This window comes from Schistocerca piceifrons, chromosome 2 (assembly GCF_021461385.2).
Source record: "Schistocerca piceifrons isolate TAMUIC-IGC-003096 chromosome 2, iqSchPice1.1, whole genome shotgun sequence".
Classification (NCBI taxonomy): domain Eukaryota; kingdom Metazoa; phylum Arthropoda; class Insecta; order Orthoptera; family Acrididae; genus Schistocerca; species Schistocerca piceifrons.
In genome coordinates, this window is record NC_060139.1 from 561802094 (window position 1) to 561828522 (window position 26429).

The 26429-nt window shown below is 38.7% G+C and overlaps 1 protein-coding gene across 1 annotated transcript in view; it reads left to right on the forward strand.

The window, feature by feature from the left end:
* The window catches only part of LOC124777709 (ATP-dependent RNA helicase DDX3X), a 175174-nt gene that overhangs the window by 55892 nt on the left and 92853 nt on the right, over positions 1 to 26429 (forward strand). The window contains exons 4-8 of the mRNA XM_047253205.1: positions 9796 to 10123; positions 10496 to 10717; positions 11056 to 11180; positions 16168 to 16293; positions 22802 to 22946. Coding sequence (XP_047109161.1) covers positions 9796 to 10123; positions 10496 to 10717; positions 11056 to 11180; positions 16168 to 16293; positions 22802 to 22946 — 946 coding nt within the window. The remainder of the gene's footprint in view (positions 1 to 9795; positions 10124 to 10495; positions 10718 to 11055; positions 11181 to 16167; positions 16294 to 22801; positions 22947 to 26429) is intronic.

Genomic DNA, 26429 nt, shown 5'->3' on the forward strand with positions numbered 1-26429 from the left:
CAACAGTTAAAGGGAACAGCCATGGGCACCAGGATGGCCCCCTCGTACGCCAACCTTTTCATGGGTCGCTTAGAGGAAGCCTTCTTGGTTACCCAAGTCTGCCAACCCAAAGTTTGGTACAGATTTATTGATGACATCTTCATGATCTGGACTCACAGTGAAGAACAACTCCAGAATTTCCTCTCCAACCTCAACTCCTTTGGTTCCATCAGTTTCACCTGGTCCTACTCCAAATCCCATGCCACTTTCCTTGACGTTGACCTCCACCTGTCCAATGGCCAACTTCACACATCCGTCCACATCAAACCCACCAACAAGCAACAGTACCTCCATTATGACAGCTGCCACCCATTCCACATCAAACGGTCCCTTCCCTACAGCCTAGGTCTTCGTGGCAAACGAATCTGCTCCAGTCCGGAATCCCTGAATCAGTACACCAACAACCTGAAAACAGCTTTTGCATCCCGCAACTACCCTCCCGACCTGGTACAGAAGCAAATAACCAGAGCCACTTCCTCGTCCCCTCAAACCCAGAATCCCCCACAGAAGAACCACAAAAGTGCCCCGCTTGTGACAGGATACTTTCCGGGACTGGACCAGACTCTGAATGTGGCTCTCCAGCAGGGATACGACTTCCTCAAATCCTGCCCTGAAATGAGATCCATCCTTCATGAAATCCTCCCCACTCCGCCAAGAGTGTCTTTCCGCCGTCCACCTAACCTTCGTAACCTGTTAGTTCATCCCCATGAAATCCCCAAACCACCTTCCCTACCCTCTGGCTCCTATCCTTGTAACCGCCCCCGATGCAAAACCTGTCCCATGCACCCTCCCACCACCACCTACCCCAGTCCTGTAACCCGGAAGGTGTACACGATCAGAGGCAGAGCCACGTGTGAAAGCACCCACGTGATTTACCAACTGACCTGCCTACACTGTGATGCATTCTATGTGGGAATGACCAGCAACAAACTGTCCATTCGCATGAATGGACACAGGCAGACAGTGTTTGTTGGTAATGGGGATCACCCTGTGGCTAAACATGCCTTGGTGCACAGCCAGCACATCTTGGCACAATGTTACACCGTCCGGGTTATCTGGATACTTCCCACCAACACCAACCTATCCGAACTCCGGAGATGGGAACTTGCCCTTCAGTATATCCTCTCTTCTCGTCATCCGCCAGGCCTCAATCTCCGCTAATTTCAGGTTGCCGCCACTCATACCCACCTGTCTTTCAACAACTTCTTTGCCTCTACACTTCTGCCTCGACTGACATCTCTGCCCAAACTCTTTGTCTTTAAATATGTCTGCTTGTGTCTGTATGTGTGGATGGATATGTGCGTGTGTGCGAGTGTATACCTGTCCTTTTTTCCCCCTAAGGTAAGTCTTTCCGCTCCCGGGATTGGAATGACTCCTTACCCTCTCCCTTAAAACCCACTTCCTTTCGTCTTCCCCTCTCCTTCCCTCTTTCCTGATGAGGCAACAGTTTGTTGCGAAAGCTTGAATTTTGTGTGTATGTTTGTGTTTGTTTGTGTGTCTATCGACCTGCCAGCGCTTTTGTTCGGTGAGTCACCTCATCTTTGTTTTTATATATAATTTTTCCCACGTGGAATGTTTCCTTATAGAAGGAAACATTCCGCGTTTGTTGCGAAAGCTTGAATTTCATATGTATGTTTGTGTTTGTTTGTGTGTCTATCGACCTGCCAGCACTTTCGTTTGGTAAGTCACATCATCTGTGTTTTTAGATATATTTTTCCCACGTGGAATGTTTACTTGAGGCAGAGTTTCTCCACATGCTCCTGCCCTATGCTGAAAGTTTTCGGGATGAGACTCTGATTTTTTTTATCTAGTTTATTGAACATGTATATATTATTCTTCTTGGTGTAATTGTCCTTTGTACTTTGTTAATCATTGTTGCCACAACTGCATCATGGTCCCTTATACCAGTTTGTGTGAAAATCCTCAAAGAGGTCAGGTTTTTTTGTTACTATTATATCCAATATATTTGCATCATGAGTGGGGTTCCTATCTATCTGTTATGGTAGTTTTCAGAGAAGGTGTTTAGTAAAGTTTCACAGGATGTCCTATCAACACCCACCACTAACTAAACTGCCATTTTCCCTGTCTTACAGTATGATGGAGGTATCTTCCGCACAAGTGAACTGTGGTTTTCTCTAAAGTTTTCAGTTACATAAATTGATGAGTCCAGTGGGCAAAAGAAGCATCTAATTATCATTTTATACCCACCCATGATATGAGTCTTGCCCCAACAATCTCGCATGCAGCTTTAATTTTTGTCTCAGTGGATTGGAGTTTCTTGTCTACTGCTACAAATACACCACCATTTGCCATTTGCCTATCCTTTCGATATACATTCAAAGTTTCCCCAAAAAATCTCACTCCTATCAATTTCAGATTTCAAACAGCTTTCTGTACCTAGTATTATGTGAGCTTTACCATTAGGATCATAATACTGTAATCTGATGGAGGCATATCTGGATCGGATATCTGAGAAGCAGTGTCTGATGTGTAGTGCACGCCTGCTCCATTTAGGGGAACCCTACTGTTCTCAAGCCTATGGTGCAAGTCCAGGAAGTCACAGCCTAACTTGTCACAGAACCTTCGAAGTCTCTGGTTCAGTCCTTCACTCGACTCAGGACCACTCGACTCTGGTGTCCATCCACTCTGTACAGGACACCTGGATCTACCATTGACACACCGCTCGCAGTCAAGTGGACGAGTAATGACTGATTCTGTACTTTTGCAGAGGAGACAGGATTCACTGCAGAGGATAGTACTTGAGGTACCTGTGGTACAGGCATTGCAGGTACACAACTCTCGGGAGCTCTTGCAACACACAGATTCACAGCAGCTGCCAATTGTTTGACAGTATTCAGGGCTATTTCCAGCTGCTTACAAATGCCAACCAAGTCATCCCATGTTTGAGAACAGCATTCACAGTGGGGTTGCATTTTGGCTGGTGCAGTGTATTAAAAGGCAGTGAAAAATTAACTTTTTTAAAATTAAGACCACTGATTAGTTGTCTGCAAACTCGAATACAGAGTTCATGTATGATAAGTGCAGATATAGGGTTATTCCTCTTTAAGGGAAAATTACATGTAACACAGTATGTTAGTTAGAATATCTGCTACAGTAACTAAATTACAAATGCCTATTTACTACAAATTGCTCATAGATTATGCAAAGGACAAAGGTAACCTCCAAAAATTCTCAAAAAATGTGTTTCTGTGTTGATATACAATGAAATTCAGGGATGATATATTCTTTGCCAGAACTGTGAACCACAAATGTTGATTGCTATGAAATAAATTATATATCCAAAACACTTGTACCTAAGTTTTGTACGCATCCGAAATATGTAAATAAATGGGTGCATTGTACAGGTTTTTCAATTAACTTATTCTGTGCACACTTCTAGACTCCCGTGCTGAAAAAGAACACTGCAGCCTGAATTTACTTCAGGTAAAATTGCTAAAATGTGTAGCACTAACAAAGCATGTTTTCTTCCTGTTGCAGATTAGTGGATTTCACAACAGTTACAGAATACAGTGAATCTTTGAATTGGAAATTACCTCTAGTTTCTCTGACATTGCTGAACTGTTACATTGCTGAACTGTTAGCAACATATAATGCAGAAATGTTCAGATGTAAGAATTACCATCCTAATTTCAGTGAATATCAACTTTTAACAGAATGTAATACTATATTGTTTACCTAAACACACCAGGCAACTTACAGTTCACTCCTTTACAGCCTGGGAACTAGATACCATTTTGAAACACTGTAGAGATACACCCCCAGGAGCAGACAACATTCACAATCAGATCCTTCAACACTTTAACGGATCCTTCAACACCTTAAAAACTATTCTACATACTAGTAGTTTCATTTAGTTTTCTATTCTACACATTTTTAGCAACAAATGGCAAGATGGCGAATTTCCCTCAGAAAGGAGATAGTATCACAGTACCTATATGGAAATCAGGAAAAGACCCAAAAGATTGAAACTGCTACAGACTGAGCAACCTAACAAGTAAATTGAGAAAATTATTAGAAAGGATGATTAATTCTGTCCCACAGCCCAATGTAATATGCAGGGGGTCTCTTTCTGGTTGCATAGCATATCCTGGGGAAGGGGGCCTCCAGCTGTTTTCTGTGTAGAGTAAGTGTCCCACCTTTACCCTTTTATCCCTCTCTCGCTTCTGCTTTCTTCTCTCACTTGGTTTTTCCAATTCTTGGATACAATCCAGTAGATTGGTATTTGTCTTTTGTGTCCTTCCTGTATGGTTACTAATTTCCAGATCGACACGCAAAGGATTAAGGATCTGATGTCCTCATAGTTTGGTCCTTTTAATGCCATCAATCTATCCGTGCCAATATAACGTGACTCGAGAGTGGAATGCTGGAATTTTTATGTTGAGAATGAGCTGTGGCTAAAAAAAATTCCTGTATTGGTATCCTTTCTTAATTTGTCTTCAAACTGCTGACAGGTTCCAAGACAATCTTGACCTGGCGACCTCTAGGAAGGAGGCTGGACTCCAGGTGCCACGTAAACACACAACTTCAGTGGCAGTAGTAGCACATTTGTCAGCTGAGATGGGTAAAATAAGTTGGAAACAACCAACCTTGCTCTGTAACAGAAACCTGTATGTCTAACGTACTAGGTTTCAAGCACTATCTGCTCCTGACAGTGTAACTAGCTCTCAGATTGGGCTCTTATCACTTCAATCAATAAAATAATAAATTAACCAAGCTCATAACCTCCTTAAATTATGTAAACAGTATAAAATCTTCTAAAGCTCATTGGTGAGTGTCTTAAAATATATTAAACTTTAACACACTTAAAATTTCAGTAACACAATATTTACAGCCAATAAGTTACACACACACACACACACACACACACACACACACACACACACACACACACACACACACACACACACACACACACAGAGAGAGAGAGAGAGAGAGAGAGAGAGAGAGAGAGAGAGAGAGAGAGAGAGAGACCACATAGCAAGGTGTTCGCCATACACACAATCAGCTATACCCAATCTACTGTCCATATCGAGCTCTCTTGAATCTTATCTGGTCTTGATGACTATTACGTTATTTAAACTAAGGCATTAACTTCTATGAGATTATGTAACTTATAATTAATGGGTGCTAACCCTATTATTCTACTGGCACTAGCTGAAGCATTATTTACACCTTAATTCTTGGCTGAGATTGCTGCTTTCACTATTCAGACACTAGCCCAATTAACGTAAGGTATCCAAAGCTCACGGCAGTAGCTAGGCCATAGGCAGGGATGTCTTTCTTAATCACAGATTGACACACACACTGGGTGAGACAGTGAAAAGAATTGTGCATGAGCAGAATAATAGATTTCTTATCTATTCAGTTACAGAATAATCAAACAATGGAAACTCCAGGTAGAAATATCAACAACGTAGGTAAAAACAGATTGCTACTTACCATAAAGAAGACATGTTAAGGTGCATGCAGGCACAGTTGTATAACTACACAACTACTACTTGAACCACTGCTCCATTTGCAATCATTTTTTAGTATGACACGAGCAGTGTGTGCACTAAAGCCAACTAAGGTTGCGTATAAAAGTTAGTCTGAGTCACTTACAATGAAACAAAGCAAACACGGTACAGTTTGAACAAACAACTTAAACTAGGTATGCTTTAAATGTGTGCATTTGAAACCATTTGAGGAACACAAGGCCAAGCAGAAAAATTATGAGGTTAACAATCAATTCAAAGTTCACTCAGATCCCAGTCCAGCATAGCTCACATCATTCGTCCATACAAACAAAATAGCTTGATCCTGAGATGATTTAAATTTATGTGGCATCACCATGTCATCGTCAAGTTTAACTTGGTGCTCCTCTCACAAGAGTGGTGAACACACACTTCACACAGTACAACACAGCAGACAACAGTCTTGTCCTCTGTGGCATACAGGCTCCGCTCTGCCGCTCGACTGTTTGCATGAAAAGTGCACTCCTCTTGTAACGAAGTTAGTACAAGTAGTGCCTCAATTTCATGACACTACACTCTAAAAACACTGACGGCAGATTAGGCTATTAGACTAATAACTACAGCTTGTATATTCCACAACAGTTTCATGCACCCACAACAGACATAAACGTATTCCAATTTGCAACAATGTGTTAATGTGGAAACATGCAAGAGCAAAATCCAAATTCCAAATCCATGACACCAACTGCTCAGGACCGCATACTAAACCATAAGTAGAACTAAGCAACTATGGTCTTCCAGTCGATATCACAGGAAACCATCTTTATGATCACCATCAAGCTCTGAGCCAAAACCATAAGCACATCTACCTCTTAGGAAAGTACCAGACAGTATATCACATCACTATGCTGCAACTGATGGTGAGATCAAAAAGCTGCCACAATAGTATCTGTCTTGATAACCTCAAGTATCACTGGTATGAGGCAAAAACAGCATCACCCAAATAACAGCACGACAAATACTAGTGACTTTGGCACTGTTCAGCATCATGAGCAGAAAGGCCTCACTCTTTGGTGCCTAGCCCTCGGGTTGCCACCGTGGGTGCCAGGTGGCACCACTTCCAACGGGGGCACTTCACGCTGAAAGTAGTGGATTTCCAATTTCCCAAAGACGTGAGTGGCACTTGGCACAGTACACAGCGTGTTGGTGCAAGGAAAATGGAAATCTCTTCAATTTCCAATGCATATTCCAAACATCTCAAACTACCATTGGTCATGTCATATGATTTGAGTTAGCAATTTGAGAGGCCTTTGTACGCCATCAGCATATGGTTGCAGTATTTTCTGATTTACTTAAGATGTAAAACACAATGTTTTTTATCAGCTCTGCACAAGTGGGATTTTTGAGGAAACTTAGTCTTAATACAGATTTTTATCTCTTATTAGACTATTACTTCAGAGTGGCTTTGATCTTTAGTAACAGAAACATGCAGGAAAATGGAGTCCCACAAGGATCAGTTTAAAGTGCCACATTTTTGGCAGTTGCAATAAATTGTGCAGTAGGTGTGATAAAACATATAGTTACACCAGCATTATATGTTTATGTTTGTTTATATTACATCTTTGTATTATTGTGTAGAGCAGAATTCAAACTGCAAACATCTATAGAGAAGGTACAAAAATGGGGAACGATACCTCTAAACACAACAACTTGAAACTGTATACAAGAAATGTATTTAAGACCCCATTTTGATCATAAACTTACATGGTTACCACATACACAACAGCTAAAGACCTCCTGCATGAAGAAACTTGGTACTGTGCTTTCGTGCTAATGGCTCTTGGGAGGTGAATTAGAGGTTTAACATTTTATAAAATGCACTTTTTATCCTTTTTAGACTATTGAAGCATTGTTTATGGACCAGCAGCATCCTCCATAGAAAACATTTTAGCCAGTCATCCAAGAGTGTCCTCATTTTAATCACCTTGAAGGCCTGGTTCTCAGTAATAAGAGTAATTCAGTCCCTTTATATTTAGTCATTGTTGCCATCATCACTGTTGACAACAGTGTAGTAAACCCTGAATATAAGGATTTGACACGAATATTTGTCATTTTTGTTATTGCTTTGTCATTCCCTTCCACCTGCACCAAACCACTACAGCTGAAGTGAATTTTCCATTGTCACCAATTAGCCTACTACCACCATAAACTAGCACACTGGACTTGCATTCCAGAGGACAATGGTTTATACCTGTGTCTGACCATCCTGGTTTAGGTTTTCTGCGATTTCAGGAAATCGCTCCAGGAAAATATCAGGATGGTTCCTCTGAAAGGACACGGCCTCCTTCCTTCCCCATCCTTGACACAATCTGAGCTGTGCTCTGCCTCTAATTACCTCGATGTTGACGGGATGTTAAACCCAATCTTCCTTCCTTTTTACCTGCCACCACAAACTACAGATTCAACGTCAGTGTTGGCCATTTTCAATTATTTTTCATAGTGTCCTTTTGTCACCCTGACACACGGGCTTTAAAATCCTAAAGTTTGCCTTATTCCCCATCTCCCCAGTATTTGTTGCTGTGTATTAATTTACATTTGAATAAAGTTTAGCTGAAATTGCTCTTGTAATTTGGGGATAGTGTTTAAGTCACTACTTTCTCACCTCTGCTGTAAAGGTAGGGGTGTTAGATGTTTCTTACTTTTGAAGTACTTTTTCATAGGTAGCAAAGCCTGTGTGTTCAACGTGTAGTTTAAATTTCTCCTTATATTCCAGAATTATCCCTTCCGCCACCTTCAGTCCCTAAGAGTTCTGGGGTGTTCTGATTCTGTAGTAATTTTTAACATGTGTCTATTGTTTTGTCTGTCTGCCTGCCTGTTCAGTACAAATATTTCATTTGATTTTAAACTAACTTCCTGATGAGCAAGAAGTGAAATTTGAACATAGCTCAGAACTGCATGACAATGTATTGTTAACTTGCTTTCTTGTCACCCTGTTAGCTAGGTATGGGGATAGGCTAAAAAAGATACGTAACACCTGACATGTAGGCTGCCCTGCATGACCATGTTGTTTGGGTAGCATCGGAATGTTTTTCAAGATTTATATATGCGGATTTGCATGGCTAAGCGGGGATGTGTGCAATACACAAGACATACGCAAACAAGGGCAAAGCCACCAGTATAAAGGTGCTATTGACATAAAAATCTTAATAAAAAAACATAAAATCAATTTTGTATTCGTCTTTATTTTTTAGGAAAACAATGATTACACAGAATGATGCATTATTTGATAAAACCACTTATTTCAGAGATAAGGTGAAAAAGACACTGAAGTAAAACTGAAATTTAACATGTCTCATACATTCTCATCAAAATGCTCAAAATCCACAGAGAAATTTCACACATGTGAGGCAAAAATAACTTATTATTTAGATAAAATTAAATGTTTGGTTTGACAAGTTTTTAAATTAAGTTAAAATGTATAAAATTATTTTTCCCAGCCCCATACAGATGTGGAAATTTGTGATGTTGAACTTTTAATATCCATGAAAATACATGTAAGATTTATAAAGAAAAATGTGTGGTGCCAGCAACACCCAGCTGGAATGTGAATAGTTGAAATCACAAATTTTCAGAACTATTTGTCTGAGACTAGAAATCTGCATGGGTCTAAGAGAAAATATTTTATACGTATTAGTCTGATTTAAAAATACGTTAAATAAAAAAATGGTGTTTAAATAATGCATTTTATAAGTTGTGTGTACAGAGTAGTGGATCTATGCTGGAAAAATAGTATCTTCGTTCCAGCTAAGCCAGCTACAGTCGCTACCTCTTCCAACATAGATGATCTTTGATTACGTATAGCACATGTGACTGTAGGCACAAATATTGTGCAGGTTCACTGAGCAGTTAAGTGTTCTGTGATGATTCTGTCAGACTTTCTTTCCTTGTCTGGCATTTAAGTGATATTCTTTGTACTGTGTTGTATGCAATGGATTCCTCCAAATAGAGCAAACGTAATTAAAGTAATGGTAGTATCAAATTTGAAATGCTGAAATAAGCTAAATAATCTCCATACATACATCAGATTTGAAACGTATAAATAAGTGATCTCCATGCACGTGACATATAACGCTTAATGTTCAAATAGTTAAAGCAAACTATTAATTTTTTTAATCCTCCAATAGTCATTATACAGCACTTCATGAAGTGGGAGTTAATGTCACTTCACAGCTATAGTACTTGCTTGTGTCAACAGTATAAATGTGTTATCTCTATCTTTTAGAGACGATTGGGGACGCAGTGGTGGAAGAAGTTGGAATGATCGTGGTGTTGAACCACCTCTGGCCCGAAATAATCGCTGGCAAGAACCACCACCATCACAGAGAACTTACAGAGAAAGTAGAGATGGAGATGGACGTGGAAGTGGAGGAGGGGGAGGTAGGTGGAAGGATAGCCATGGTTCCAGCACGGATTGGACCATCCCAACTTCCCGTGATGAAAGGCTTGAACGTGAACTGTTCGGCACGGGAAACACAGGCATTAATTTCAACAAGTACGAAGACATTCCCGTGGAGGCGACGGGTGAAGATGTCCCACCTCACATCAGCAGTGTAAGTATAAAGGGAAATGTGTGGAACAGTAAGTTGATAAAAGTATCATTCTAACTACTTTTATACAGTCTCTTGTTTACTGATTAATGGTTGTGGAAGAGGTTTAACTTTCCTTTTTCATCAGTGTGTCTGAATCTAGGTTTTCCTTCCTGTGTTTCCTATTTCCCTTTTCCTTTTTAAAGGAGTAGCAGATTATAAAGTTCCCAAAGCAGAAGAAGTAGCAAGGTGTCTGTTATTTTCTTGGGCATTAGACAAAGTCCTACTATGCATTTTTAAATTCTTAAGCATTTAGTGATTTCTCAAGTGCATTATGATTTGTCTGTATGTTTTTCCCTATGTTGCTTATTTATTTGTTGATGCGTTTTTACATAGTTTGAAGAGGTGCAGATGACTGAAATTATCCAAAACAACATTGCCCTTGCACGGTACGACAAGCCAACACCGGTGCAGAAATATGCTATACCTATAATTATGGCGGGAAGAGACCTGATGGCATGTGCACAGACAGGTTCTGGGAAGACAGCTGCTTTTATGGTTCCCATCCTAAATCGCATGTATGAATGTGGTCCACAGCAGATGACTATGAATAACAGGGTAATTTCTACCACTAATGCACCATTGTTTCTTGTTGTCATATGTGTAGTGTAGCCATAAAATACTTATTAATGACGAGCTGTGGAATATTATATTTTAGATGTAATGGAAAGTTGTTTGAATTCAGATTTACAGGTAACTATAACCAGTCCCTTTTCAAAGAAATGGTTACAGTGGTTTACGATTCAGTTGATATTCATAAGACATGGCCGGACCTAATCTTAAGTATTTCACATTAAGAAAATTGTTATATATTGTTGTCTAGCCTCATAGTTTTGATATTAAGCTGTTGCTATTAAATCTTTCTAAGATTCTGATACTTACTATTGTCTTTACAGTCAATGTATCGGCGCAAACAGTACCCATTGGGACTTGTTTTGGCACCTACACGAGAACTGGCAACTCAGATATATGATGAAGCTCGAAAGTTTGCATATCGTTCAAGGCTTCGCCCATGTGTAGTGTAAGTTCACTGTTAAGACTTCATTTACTCTCATTGTTTTGATACATCTCACTTGAGTATTTCACTGCTTTTTAAAGGTATTTAATAGTTAAATGCACTCGATTTATTTAATTCTGTTGTTAATGCATAGTAGTATAAGAACTTCAAGGCAATTATTTGAAGAGCAACTTCTGCTGTTCTATAGCAGTTACATTTCAAGAGTGTTTTAGTACTTTTCTTCCGGTGTATAATTTAAACCTTTGTGGATTTGTTGAAGTTTTCTTGTTCCTTCTTCCACTGTAAACACCCCCCCCCCCCCCCCCTCTCCACACACACACACACACACACACACACACACACACACACACACACACACACACACACACACACACACACCTGTGCCCCAATCCCCATGGGGGGGGGGATTGTTATGGGGAGTTACAGTTACAGGAATGTCACCCAGCTTGTCGCAGCTGAGCAGGACCCGTGGCTGAAGAGGGATCCTGTTTTAGTCAGAACAGTGCCACTTTTCAGTTTTGAAATTGCTGTTACTTCACAAAACCTGTCCTCAAAGTGTTAAAACGAAGAACAGTTTCTTAGTAGTCAAAAAGGAATCCTGTCAGTTCGAAAACAAACTAAGTATTGAGGGGGAACACTTCTCCCCCTGTCTGAGTGCTACATTCTGCCCATGGTGTAGCAATGGAAGGAAACATTTTGGGGCCATGTCTCTCCATGTTGTGATAATGGTTACCTTCAGAAGAGACTTCGGAGGCCATGTGGCCACCAGCCGAAGAAAGTTTAATTCGCTTCATGTGCAAGTCTCCCATCATGGTGCCAACCACGCTGAACGGGGCTTTCCCCACAGGTGCCATCCAGCCACAGCAATAGTTACCTGGCCAGTAAACTGTTACACGGAGTTCCTCTGCCACAGCCACAACTGGCACATACCCCACCTTGGCATGCGCAGGGAGTTCACAGCTCGGGCACCAGGAGTGTGACCTCTGTGTAGTTAGGGGGCTACCACTGACAACCCCACCCCCCACCCACCCAAAAAACAAGCTTGCTGTGCTCTGGATACTGTTCTAAGAAAGGAAAGGTGCAGAAAGAGACAGGAGCAAAGTCTGGAATACGTGCTGTGTCAGGGGACGTCCCCAGCATTCTGCAATTCTGTAAAATTTGGAAAAGAAATAGCAGGTCGCACCCAACAATGGAAATCATACAGTGAAGAAAGGAGAGTTACAGAATTTGGAAGGAAAGGAACATTTGTCCACCACCACAAGCCAGATCCAAGCACAATCAGCACCGAGAAGACCAACCAATGTAAAAGCAGAGGGGGGAAAAATAATAATAGAAGAATAGACTTACAGCACGGTACAGGCCACAGCCCTGTCATGGCCAAGCACATATTCACAGAAGAGATGGCCAGGGAAGTAATGCCCTCGTGTGGCATATCGTATCAGGAAGCAGGGTGGCGATTCTTCTGCAAAACCAGTCATACTCAGGGAGTTATATTTCACGTGGAAAAATCAGGGAAATCTCGGGGAATTTTCTGAGTTTCATATAAAATCTTAGGGAATTCTGCTTACTTAACCTAGCATTGAAATTGAATTTTATTGAGTTTTATAAATGACAAATTTTAAAATATTCAGTATCTGAAATGGTTAAACTACTGCTTATGGCTGTTGCATAGCTCAGCTGAGAGGAAAGAAAAGTCATTATTATGGTATGCTCCCCTCCCCTGACTGCTCACCATTAATTTATGTGGAGCTTCTTGACACCACCTTTTTCCTCACAACTGGAATTCTTAGAGAAATTTTTTCCCTTCACTTGAGTAGCCACCATGAGGAAGAGGTCCCTTGGGGCCTTCTGAGGAATTGCCCAGCCAGTGACAGGAGCCACAGGTTGCAGGTCATAGGAGTTCGCATCCCCCCGCCCCCTGTCCCACAGTGTGGGGTAGACAAGCCCCCAAAGACAGTGAAATCATCTTTGGCCAAGGACAAGTAATAGCCCTCCAAACAGAAGGAAGTTGCAGTGGCCCCTATGATCCCGTACACCCTCACACATCTTGGTTTGGAACCAGTGTCATGGTCTGCTCAAGAAATTCCAGAACTTTGTCCACAAAAATTTTCTGCGCTTATTCTTTACTTATTCTGCATGGTCTCCATTGAAAAAATCTCCTCCGCAGTTAATACAGTGCTCCCTACGCTGTTTCCACTTAAAGGTCTCGGTATGCCTATTGCTGGATCACGCGAAGTGCTATCTGCGAATTTTCTTTTATCTCGTCCACCATTGCAAATCTTTGTCCTTTCAACAAGGTTGTCAACTTTGGAAATAAAAAAATAGACTGCACAGGCCATGATTCTTGTAAGAAGCACTTTTTCATTGACATTCCTGACATGAGCGTTGTTGGTAGATGATGCGGGGCAGCAGAATGAAGCTCATCTTCAACTTTCATCTGGCCATTTTTAAACTCTGAACCATTCGCAGAACTGAGTACAGTTTAAGCACTAATCACTGTAGGCATCCTGCATCATTTGGTATGTGTCTGTAAAGGTTTTCTTCAGTTTCATTTAAAATTTGATGCAGACATGTTGCTGCTCTAAGTCTGCTGTCTTGAAATTTGCAAACTGTGTTAGGAACATTCTGTTGAGTACAGCACTGTATGGTAACTAACAGACATACAGCAATGATACTTACAGCAGTTACATATTAAACACAGGCATGTGCAGGGATGCCAATCGAATTTCCCTCCATCACACACCACTGGCGTGAAATTATGAATCTTCCGGAATTTTTTGAACAGTCCTCCTATATTGATACCGTATCCCTGCAACTGGTGGCAGCAAATGGCTGCGAAACATAATCTGCTTCCTTGATCCTTTCATGCCTCCACAGGATACTGAAAGCATGATCCTCCAGTGCAACTATTGAAGTTTTTATCTGCCACACACACACACACACACACACACACAACACACACACACACACACACACATTCTTCTTACCTCTATCTCTTGGTTTTCTTGATTCTCAGACTGTCAGGTTTATCAAGATTTGTCTTTTGTATCCTTCCTCTGTAGGGACTATTCCCCGAGATTTCCCTGATTTTTCCACGTGAAATATAACTCCCTGAGTATGACTGGTTTTGCAGAAGAATCGCCACCCTGCTTCCTGATACGATTTTAATTCTTCTTATTCCTATACATCTGTCATTGGTTTACTGTCTCATTGTTCTTCTCTTTCATAAGATTTTATCAATTTGTAAGTGTTATTAGTTTCATTATCTCTCTCTCTCTCTCTCTCTCTCTCTCTCTCTCTCTCTCTCTCTCTCTCTCTCTCACACACACACACACACACACACACACACACACACACACAACTTCTTACCTCTATCTCTTGGTTTTCTTGATTCTCAGAATGTCAGGTTTATCAAGATTTGTCTTCTGTATCCTTCCTCTGTAGGGACTATTCCCAGCTTGACACTCAAAGGATTGAGGGACTGGTGATCTTGCGTTTGGTCCCGTTAACACCATCAGTCAATCCATCTGTCCGGCATTAAGTATACCTTACACTTCCACTGCCTTTATATAAATACATTGAAAAAAGAGTAGACTAGTTATGAATGTGGATGAAAGGTGCTAAGATACTTAAAATTTCAGCAAAACACTGTTTTTAGTATTTGTTAAAAAAATTAATGGCCAGCAATGGATAATATAGAAAATACAATCAGTGAACAAAACCACTCTTTTGGAAGTTGAAGGAAGACAAAATATAGCAATACATAGCAAATGCGTTGAAACTCTTTAGTGTTCAGAACACCCTGAAAGGATCATGGAATGCCCATATTAAAGTAGTAGTTCACAAAACAAGAACCTTAGTTACCAAAGACTTGACAGAATACTTGATTTGGACATATGATGTGCATCAAAGACGGGTAGTCTTCCAGAAGTCATTTTCAAAGTTAAAATTCAAACGTAATAGTGTTTCAGCTAGAAGCAATACATAGTGATAGAAAAATTTGATGAAACGGTAGGTTTTCCAAGCAGCCCAAGACACAGTGTTTACAATGATTACCTTGTAAGTGGAAGAAAATAAGGGTTTGTGTTAGTAGATTGTTGTTAAATAACTGCCTAAATTATAATTTTGAAACATTATTATTATTATTATTTTTTTTACCCCTCCAAAAAAGACAAGTCTTGTTGATAATGCAGTTACGAAACTGAAATGTTGACTAAATATTTGCTCTGCTCTCAACCCCCCATAAGATCTGCATTCTTATTTTAGGAGAGGGGGGGGTTGTTTGACCAAAACTGCTGTCATTTTGCTGAGTGAACATTGTTGTACTTCATAAATATTTCTGTTAAAGACAGACAATATATAAAACAATTGAAGACGTCGAAATGACAACATCTGCTGCTGACAAGAAGAAGAATACTATAAAATCTGTCGCTGCACATTCACTACTAGATGGACCCGCTGTCTTCTGTGGATGTAGACTGAACTTCAGTATTGATCTGAATGATACATTTTCTCATTAATTAAAAAATGGACAAACCCCTGATAATCTTCAATGTTGAAACTTAAAATTGGTAAAATACCAGATAATGTTATACCAAAGACACAAAACTGAAGTTCTTTTGTTTGCTTTGACCAGTATTCAAATTATAGCAGCTCAGGCATCCATTTGAATCTTAACAACTAAACTCTGTCAATGAGGAGTTGTAGACAGAAGTCAGTTAATCATATATAAGTCTTGCATCTTCTCTTTACCAGAGAGTTATCACTTTTGAAACTACTCTAGTGGTCTCATGAGGGATACCCAGCATCAGCTTTTCATATAATCCGTCACTACATGAGCTAACACTAAATATAACCGTTAATTTTTCTTGGTGTCCAAGGAGGCACTGTCTGTTACATGTAAGCTGTATTAGTTATTCATAAATTTCCTTAAGTTTCAAGTATATTTAATATGTTTGTTCAATAAGTTTAACCTTTTATTATATTTTAGGTATGGAGGTGCAAACGTTAGTGAGCAAGTTAGAGACCTGGAGAAAGAATGTCATTTATTGGTTGCTACGCCTGGGCGCCTTGTAGATATGCTCGAAAGAGGAAAAATAGGACTTGATAACTGCAGGTTAGTATGAAGTAACACAATCGCTTGGGGAAGAGTGCCAAATATGTAAAAACATTTAACACTTAATGAGTAAAAGTGTGCGTAATTGAGATCGTCATCATTTGTTGTAACAAAATTTCAGATCTGAATGTTGTCAAAGGGAGTTTCTTGATATGTTGATAAAATGCAGCTGGTATTGTTTTTTACACAGTCATAAATTTGACTGCTTCTCAGAAACTGGCCCATGTGATTGTTCCAGTAATTTTTAGCTTCTGTTGGTGTTGTTTTATTGGTTCCTTGTATGTTTGGCTTTGTTAATTGGAAATTTCCTGCCTTTAATAAATTTTGTTTTGATTACTACTTCAATTTATTTGTAGTGAGTTTCTCAATCTCTTGGTTTCTTGTAGGCCAGTTATTTGAATAACAGATGAGCGATAGGAATGAGGTTATACCATGTACCCCATCCCAAGGAAACACATTAACAACTTCTTTCATTTCCCAGACGAAACAAACATGAAATTCCATGAAACGAACTCTTTATTTCATTTACATGTTTTCATTTTCCAAATCTGTGTTTTACTTCCCTTGCTGATTATTATATATGTTTAATGGGATTCACTTGGCTTTATTTTATTGTGTGTCTTATTTAATGCCATTTATTAAGTTATGGAGCAGCACCTTTTTTAGGATAGCTAAGACTGAAAGATGTCAAGTTCTACGAGAGGTCAGGATTGAAACAAATCTTCAGTTTAGGAAAGAAATTAAACAGCACAATTCTAGCACATTGGATCTCTAATCACAGCTGTCAATTATAAATTTTCACCAATCACCAGAAATTTTATCTCCACAAAGTTGTATCGCAGTCCTAGGTAATTGCATTGATAAATTAAAGTCACCCAACCCAGTTGACATAATCTGCCTTTCTGAACACCATGTGACCACTGGTATAGGAACTAGTCCTAAGCACAATGAGAAACTTAGACAGGAGAGTACTGCAAATGTTAGAATAAGGAAAGGTTCTCATAAAAGTATAATTAAAAATAATGTAAGTATATTTCATCAAAATATTGGGAGTTTAAAGAATAAAGTAGATGAGCTTCTGGTTTGTTTAGAAGATTTAGAAGCTGAGAATGAAATAGATATACTATGCCTGTCTGAGCATCACATTGTTACTGATATGGATAAGGTAAATGTAAGTGGATATAAGCTCTCTGCACATGTAATGAGAGAAAATATGGAGAAAGGAGGAGTTGCCATATATGTCAAAAGTTATCATTGTGCAAAAAGTATAGAAACAAAAAAGTTTTGTGTAGAGAAACATATAGAAACGTGTGCCTGTGAGCTTAAATTAAATAAAGGCACATTTATAATTGTAACTGTATATAGGTCCCCATCAGGAAATTTTCATCTATTTCTGAAAAATTCGGACTCCTTGTTGTGCTATCTGTCAGACAGGGGGAAGCAAATTATTATTTGTGGGGACTTCAATGTAGATTCTCTGAAAGAGGGTAATAGGAAAAAGGACCTTGAAGTATTACTTGGTTCTTTCAATTTGACACCTGTTATTGATTTTCCTACTCGGATGGTAAAGGATAGCAGCTCACTGATAGATAACTTCTTTATAGACCAAGATAAGTTTAACCAGATAAATGCTCAGCCTGTTGAGAATGGTCTTTCTGATCATGGTGCACAGCTAGTTACAATATATGACATAGCTCCATTCAGCAATACTAAACAGTCCTCCAAAATAATACGTTCAGTCAATGATTTAACAATTGCAAATTTCAGGGAAAGCTTACAGCAGTTAGACTGGGATGAGGTGTACCGTGAACCTGATGCCAATTTAAAATATAATTTATTTCATGACATTTTTGTAAATGCATTTGAAAACTGCTTCCCCAAGAAAATAGTTCAATATACTCATAAGAAACCTTGTAACAAACCATGGCTTACTAAGGGTATAAAAATATCTTGTAACCGGAAAAGGGAAATGTATCTGACAGCAAGAAAGAGTAGTGACCCAGAAACTATCAAAAATTATAAAAACTACTGTGTTATATTAAGAAAAGTTACTAAAAAATCCAGGAGTATGTGTATCATGTCTGAAATCAGCAACTCTGATAATAAAATTAAAACAATTTGGAATATTATTAAAAGAGAAACAGGTCAACCAAGAGCAGAGGAAGACAGTATTACCATCAAATTGAATGAAAACTTTACGAACAAAAAGTCAGAAGTTGAAAATATTTTTAGTAATCATTTTCTAAATGTTGTGGATATAGTAGGATCCAGGTGTTCATTAGAAGAAGCTAGGCTGTTAATGGAAGAGTCCATACCTATGCAATTTGATACCATTGAGATGTCACCCACTTCTCCCTCTGAAATTAGGAAAATAATAAACTTGCTTAAAAGCAAAAACTCACATGGAATTGATGGCATTTCCAGCAAAATACTAAAAGCTTGTTCTTAACAGATAAGTAAGATTCTCAGCCACCTGTGTAATAGCTCTCTGGAACAGGGCATTTTCCCTGATAGACTGAAATATGCTATTGTTATACCTTTGCATAAAAAGGGGGATGGATCTGATGTCAACAATTACCGTCCAATCTCCCTTCTAACAGCTTTATCCAAAATTTTTGAGAAAGTAATGTATTCAAGAGTAGCTTCACATATCTGTAAAAATGAAGTACTAACAAAATGTCAGTTTGGTTTCCAGAAAGGTTTTTCAGCAGCTTTCACCAGTCAAATTTTGAATGATCTGAATAACCGAACACCACCCATTGGGATTTTTTGTGATCTCTCAAAGGCTTTTGATTGTGTAAATCATGAAATTCTGCTAGACAAGCTCAAGTATTGTGGCATGAGTGGGACAGTGCACAAATGGTTTAATTCGTACCTAACTGGAAGAGTGCAGAAAGTTGAAATAAGTAGTTCTCATAACATGCAAAGATCAGCACATTCCTCAAACTGGGGAACTATCAAGAATGGGGTTCCACAAGGGTCAGTCTTGGGTCCTTTGTTGTTCTTATTATATATTAATGACTTGCCATTCTATATTCATGAAGAGGCAAAGTTGGTTCTCTTTGCTGATGATACAAGTATAGTAATCACACCTGACAAACGAGAATTAACTGATGAAATTGTCAATACTGTCTTTCAGAAAATTACTAAGTGGTTCCTTGTAAACGGACTCTCACTGAATTTTGATAAGACACAGTACATACAGTTCCGTACAGTGAATGGTATGACGCCATTAATAAATATAGACCTATATCAGAAGCGTATAGCTAAGGTAGAATATTCCAAATTTTTAGGTGTGTCCATTGATGAGAGATTAAATTGGAAGAAACACATTGATGATCTGCTGAAACGTTTGAGTTCAGCTACTTATGCAATAAGGGTCATTGCAAATTTTGGTGATAAACATCTTAGTAAATTAGCTTACTACGCCTATTTTCACTCATTGCTTTCATATGGCGTCATATTTTGGGGTAATTCATCACTGAGGAATAAAGTATTTATTGCACGAAAGCGTGTAATCAGAATAATAGCTGGAGTCCACCCAAGATCATCCTGCAGACATTTATTTAAGGATCTAGGGATATTCACAGTAGCTTCTCAGTATATATACTCTCTTATGAAATTTGTTATTAACAACCAAACCCAATTCAAAAGTAATAGCAGTGTGCATAACTACAATACTAGGAGAAAGGATGATCTTCACTATTCAACATTAAATCTAACTTTGGCACAGAAAGGGGTGAATCATACTGGCACCAAATAGTATCAAAAGTCTGACAGATAACCAACAAGTATTTAAGAAGAAATTAAAAGAATTTCTGAATGACAACTCCTTCTACTCCATAGAGGAATTTTTAGATATAAATTAAGGAAAAGAAAAAAAGAAGAAAAAACCAAAACAAAAATATTAAAAAAATAAAAATAAAATAAAAAAAGAAAAGCGAAAAACAAAAAAATAAAGTTGTTATATTAACTTTGGTATGTTGTTAAATTAACCTAATTATGTCATGTATTGGAAAGTTCGACTCATTCCACATCATTACGAAATATCGTATTCATGATCCATGGAACTAATATTAATCTAATCTAATCTAATCTAATCTTAGCTTATGTAGACTATAGCTGTTGATGTATTTGACTTTGTTTTTAGCCTTCAAATCAATTAACCTTTTTTCTCATCACTTAGTGTGCAACTAACATCATATTGTGGCGCTTGTGGGAAATGCAAGGGGTGTAATATTAAGTCATGCCAGTTACATTGATTTTTCGCAGTGTGTAACTTACATTTAAGGCTCCCGCAAATGCCTGTCATGTCTGCAAGTATCGTAATTTTTGCTGTGACCACTTGGTGGTAGTAGCAGTAAAAATTGTTTTTGTAACCTTTGTCTTGCTTTTTAAGCCACTAGGTGACATTAGAGTTCTGTTTCATGTGTTTTGTGCACTTTTGTGTTAAGTGATCACTGAAGAGAGAAACATTTGGAGAAAATAATTTAGAAAGTCCTTGGTGAGTCTATAGATGTTGAAAATGAAATATTTGGTGACCGTTCATGTAACTCATCACCCGAGAACTGTAGTAATTCTAGACTTTTTTGAAGATGAACTGCTGCCTATGTTTATCATATTAATTCCACCGATTGTATTGTTATGGATGGTTCTCTTGCAGGTAAATCAGGACATGAATTTGAGCGTGTGACTCCACTTAGTGGAATGTTAGATTATGTATCTCTCCATGGTTCAATTTGTATCACACTATATTCCAGTAGAAACACTGAATTTTGCTTTGATGTTGTGTTCTGTGTGTTTCTTTAGATTGAAATTGGCAGTGAAAAAGATTTAAACAGAAAGTCCACATGTTTGCTTATGTATGTGAAAACTAGAACTCCTTTAAAGTTTTTTCTGTGATAATTACTATGAAATTGAAGTTTCGTCTGTATATTCATATTTAACACTAGCAATGTCAAAATGGTTGTACATGAAGTTTAAAGCCCAATAAATTTCAAAATGTTTTGGAATTCCAACTGCATGTATATACATGCAAAGTCAAACTTCCAAAAGCCACACGTAATGGCAACTACCTGTTGTTGTTGTTGTTGTTGTTGTTGTTGTTGTTGTCTTCAGTCCAGAGACTGCTTTGATGCAGCTCTCCATGCTACTCTATCCTGTGAAAGGATCTTCATCTCCCAGTACCTACTGCAACCTACATCCTTCTGAATCTGTTTAGTGTATTCATCTCAGAATATGCCCTACCAACCGATCCCTTCATCTAGTCAAGTTGTGCCACAAATTTCTCTTCTCCCCAAATTCTATTCAGTACTTCCTCATTAGTTATGTGATCTACCCATCTGATCTTCAGCATTCTTCTGTAGCACCACATTTCGAAAGCTTCTATTCTCTTCTTGTCCAAACTATTTATCATCGATGTTTCACTTCCATACATGGCTACACTCCATACAAATACTTTCAGAAACGACTTCCTGACACCTAAATCTATACTCGATGTTAACAAATTCCTCTTCTTCAGAAATGCTTTCCTTGCCATTGCCAGTCTACATTTTATATCCTCTCTACTTCGACCATCATCAGTTATTTTGCTCCCCAAATAGCAAAACTCCTTTACTACTTTAAGTGCCTCATTTCCTAATCTAATTCCCTCAGCATCACCTGATTTAATTAGACTACATTCCATTATTCTCATTTCGCTTTTGTTGATGTTCATCTTATATCCTCCTTTCAAGACATTGTACATTCCGTTCAGCTGCTCTTTCAGGTCCTTTGCTGTCTCTGACAGAATTACAGTGTCATCGGCAAACCGCAAAGTTTTTATTTCTTCTCCATGGATTTTAATTCCTACTCCAAATTTTTCTTTTGTTTCCTTTACTGCTTGCTCAATATACAGATTGAATGACATCGGGGAAAGGCTACAACCCTGTCTCGCTCCCTTCCCAACGACTCCTTGCCGTTCATACCCCTCGACTCTTATAACTGCCATCTGGTTTCTATACAAATTGTAAATAGCCTTTCGCTCCCTGTATTTTACCTTTGCCATCTTCAGAATTTGAAAGAGAGTATTCCAGACAACATTGTCAAAACTTTCTCTAAGTCTACAAATGCTAGAAACGTAGGTTTGCCTTTTCTCAATCTTTCTTCTAAGATAAGTCGTAAGGTTAGCATTGCCTCACGTGTTCCAACATTTCTACAGAATCCAAACTGATCTTCCCCGAAGTTGGCTTCTACCAGTTTTTCCATTCGTCTGTAAAGAATTTGTGTTAGTATTTTGATGCCGTGGCTTATTAAACTGATAGTTCGGTAATTTTCACGTCTGTCAACACCTACTTTCTTTGGGATTTGAATTATTATATTCTTTTTAAAGTCTGAGGGTACCTATGATCTCATAACTGTAAATGTTAATACTGAAGCTCCCTGTTTTTTGTGTGTTTCCATCTTGAAATTTGTCGCAATTTTCTTTGTTAGTAAGTTTACAAGTATGTCTGATTTTTTTCCTCCACAGGTTCTTAGTCCTTGATGAAGCAGATAGGATGTTAGATATGGGATTTGAACCGCAGATACGCCGTATTGTTGTTGATAACCAGATGCCTAAAACTGGAGATAGGCAGACGCTCATGTTTTCTGCCACATTTCCTAAAGAAATACAGGTATGTTACTGTTTCACGGTTTAAATTTGTTAGACAAGAATGTATATACAGTGAAACCCCACTTTTACACTTTTCAAGGAACTTAAAAATGGTGTAAAATGCGGGGAAAGGTAAAATGTGGGAAATACTGTTTTAAGCTGTAAAAGTTATGTATAGGGTACACCCCTTGCATTTTTGCACTTCACGTATGATGCATGTGCATAACGGGCATCAAAAGACTTCTAAGGGACTTGTTTATTATCTAATAAAAACCACTGATGTAACTGGAAATAACTGTCTTGTAAATAGAAACATTTGACTCAATTTTATATGTCATAATCGATGTTTTTGGAAGACCTGCAGCTGTCATTCATTATCAAAATAATGAATTACTGCACTAGTTGTGTATTTTTTCATGCTTAGCACCACGCATTTAGAGAATTTTTTCTTGTTGTCAAGTGCGAATATGTACATAAGTATTTTGTGTATAATGGAAGGAAACATTCCACGTGGGAAAAATTATATATAAAAACAAAGATGGTGTGATACACCTTGTGTCTGTATGTGTGGATGGATATGTGCGTGTGTGCGAGTGTATACCTGTCCTTTTTTCCCCCTGAGGTAAGTCTTTCCGCTCCCGGGATTGGAATGACTCCTTACCCTCTCCTTTAAAACCCACTTCCTTTCGTCTTCCCCTCTCCTTACCTCTTTCCTGATGAGGCAACAGTTTGTTGCGAAAGACTGAATTTTGTGTGTGTGTTTGTGTTTGTTTGTGTGTCTATCGACCTGCCAGCGCTTTTGTTCGGTAAGTCACCTCATCTTTGTTTTTATATATAAGTATTTTGTGTGGTTTTCGAATGTGTCAGTCTGTCTCTCGTGCATTGTTGCCATCTTTCGAGGTTATCAGGTACTGTGCCTCTTCAGTTATGTAGTAAACCACACACGCGCAAACTATCACTCACACTGTTTGTGTAACATCACAAAAAATACATACAGAAACACTGCACTTAACAGCGAGATTAAATTCTCGAAACACATTTTGCTTAGAGTGGAAAAAATACGTAAACAGCATTGTGTTTCCACTAAAATGCAAAGTGAATGACTGTGTCAACTAGCACTACAAGTGGCCAAACGCCAAAACACGCGAAATATGGTTAGACAAAGGTGCCAAGATGATCACAACGATCATGAAACTGCATTTGCGCACTAGGCACAGTTTGGAAGTGGTTGCGATTGGTCATGATATCCTTATTCAAGCGAGCCTAGTCACTCCCGTCAGCCACCTTGCCGAGTAGAGCTTAACAGCGGCGGGAGATACAGCATGAATTGTTACAACGTTTACACATTTTCTGGTGCAAATCTACTGAATAGAGTGCCCTGGTGTCAGGAAGTTAACCACATAATATTTGTAAACGCTACAGGATGCCCAACAGTGTCATATTTTTCTCCACAAAAATTTTCTCATACTGCGTAAATCGCGGGGAAATTATAAATATGTCGAGACAAAATCGGATGCAGGTTAACATTGCGGACATAGGAAATCCAATGAACAATAAAAAATGTTGTAAATGGTGGAAAAACATTAATTCTGGGAATATAAAAGTGGGGTTATACTGTTCTTCCACATAGTCTTCGTTTGGAAAGAACACAAGTCAGATTAGAGGATGGTGTTTTCTTGCTACAGTATTCCAGTGGTTGTATGGTATTTTGCTGCAAAGGTAATTATGATATGTTAATACATTTGAGTGCTTGTCTTGCAAATAATTTACTTGCCCTTCAGGAAAGTGAACCAGCAGCAATAGAAAAATTTGAGCAACAGAAGCTAGCTGACTGAATATATCACACACAGACTTTGTTACTAAAGCATTTTATTTATTAACTGAAAATGAGATTCTGTGCCACAGAAAATAGGTTATTGAATTATAATGTGGGTCAACTTCATTGCAGTTTAGTTGTGGCTAATTGGTATCACTCACAGGGGTAAATGCTTGGATGTATATGTGTCTGTTGAATTACCTTTGAGTTGTATACACTGATGAGCCAAAACATTATGACCACCTGTTATAAGCGTGTTGTTCCACTTTTCAAACACAGTGCATCATAGATTCTGCTTGACATGGATTCTAAAGGTTCTTGACAGTATGCCAGAAGTATGTGGCACCAGATGTCTACTCAAACATCGAGCAGTTCCTGGGAATTAGGGGATGGTGGTTCATGGGCACACAGCTGGTGCCAGACATGTATTCCAGTGGGTACAAATCAGGCACATTTGCTTGCAAAGACATCTCTACTTTTTTTACCACATATGGGATCTCTGAGGTGCTGGCAGGTTCACTGAGCAAGTTCTACAATGGAGCCACTCAGGGGCCAAGAACAAAAGCAATAAGGAAGTCAGACAGTGACAGTTTCCAATTTTTCACTGTCACAAGAAAGAGGAAGGATTTGTGGAAACAGACTTTAAGAATAAGACAATTTCAGCAAGCAAAAAAACTATGGATTATAAAACAAGAAAGAATGAGTAGTAAATTAATAATGAATAGATGTGAATTTAAAAACTGACAAGCTAAAAGCAAAATAAGACAATTAACATATGAAAGATAGACAGGAGTTAATAATGGGGATAGACAGATGAGGAAAAAACATGAATGTAATGAACACATTTCATATTGACATCTGTACTCCAGCTGATAAAATAAGTTGCTTTAATGAGAAATAACCATAATTTGCACAGGTGAGCCAAAACATTATAACCACTGCCCACCATGATATTGAATGGCTCCTGGCTGTGTAGCAGGCACTCGATGCAGTAAGGAAAAAATGTAAGTGGAAGAGGCAGGAATGTGGGCAGTCATTATAGTGAAGATATGGGCTGCAAATGTGGAAATCCCCTGACATGATTAGTTTTGACAAAGGGCGCATGGTGTGGCACTGTGGCGGCAAACTGGAATCTCAAACAGCGAAGCTGGAAACCTGTTGGTGCACTACTGCCGTGAGCACCTATGGTTGAAGGATAGTGAAATAACGATTAGGCCGTATGGTACTCTACTAACAAGTCTTATTACAAAATGTACAGGTCACTGTGTAATACAGGATAGGCAGCAACTGCAGCAGAGCCGAGACAGAGTACAATGCGGGTGCAGGCACAATTGTTTCGAAGCATATCATTCAAAGGCCATTGGAGGTTGACATCACATGATCCCTACATGATCCTGTCAGTTATGACTGCAATGGGTACATAATCAGATTTTGACACCATGAATCAATAGAAACATGTCATCTGTCAAATGAATTGCATTCTTGTTACACAGGGTGATGGCTGGGTCCTTACACACTTCCATCCAGGCAAACAGCTGCACAAAAAACACACACACACACACACACACACACACACACACTTCCAAGTATAAATGTTTTTGGGCTGGGAAGAAGTTTGTACATTACACCTTTTTCTGCTTACTTTCGTCAGTCATTATGACAACTCTTTCAATAATATAATACGTTCCT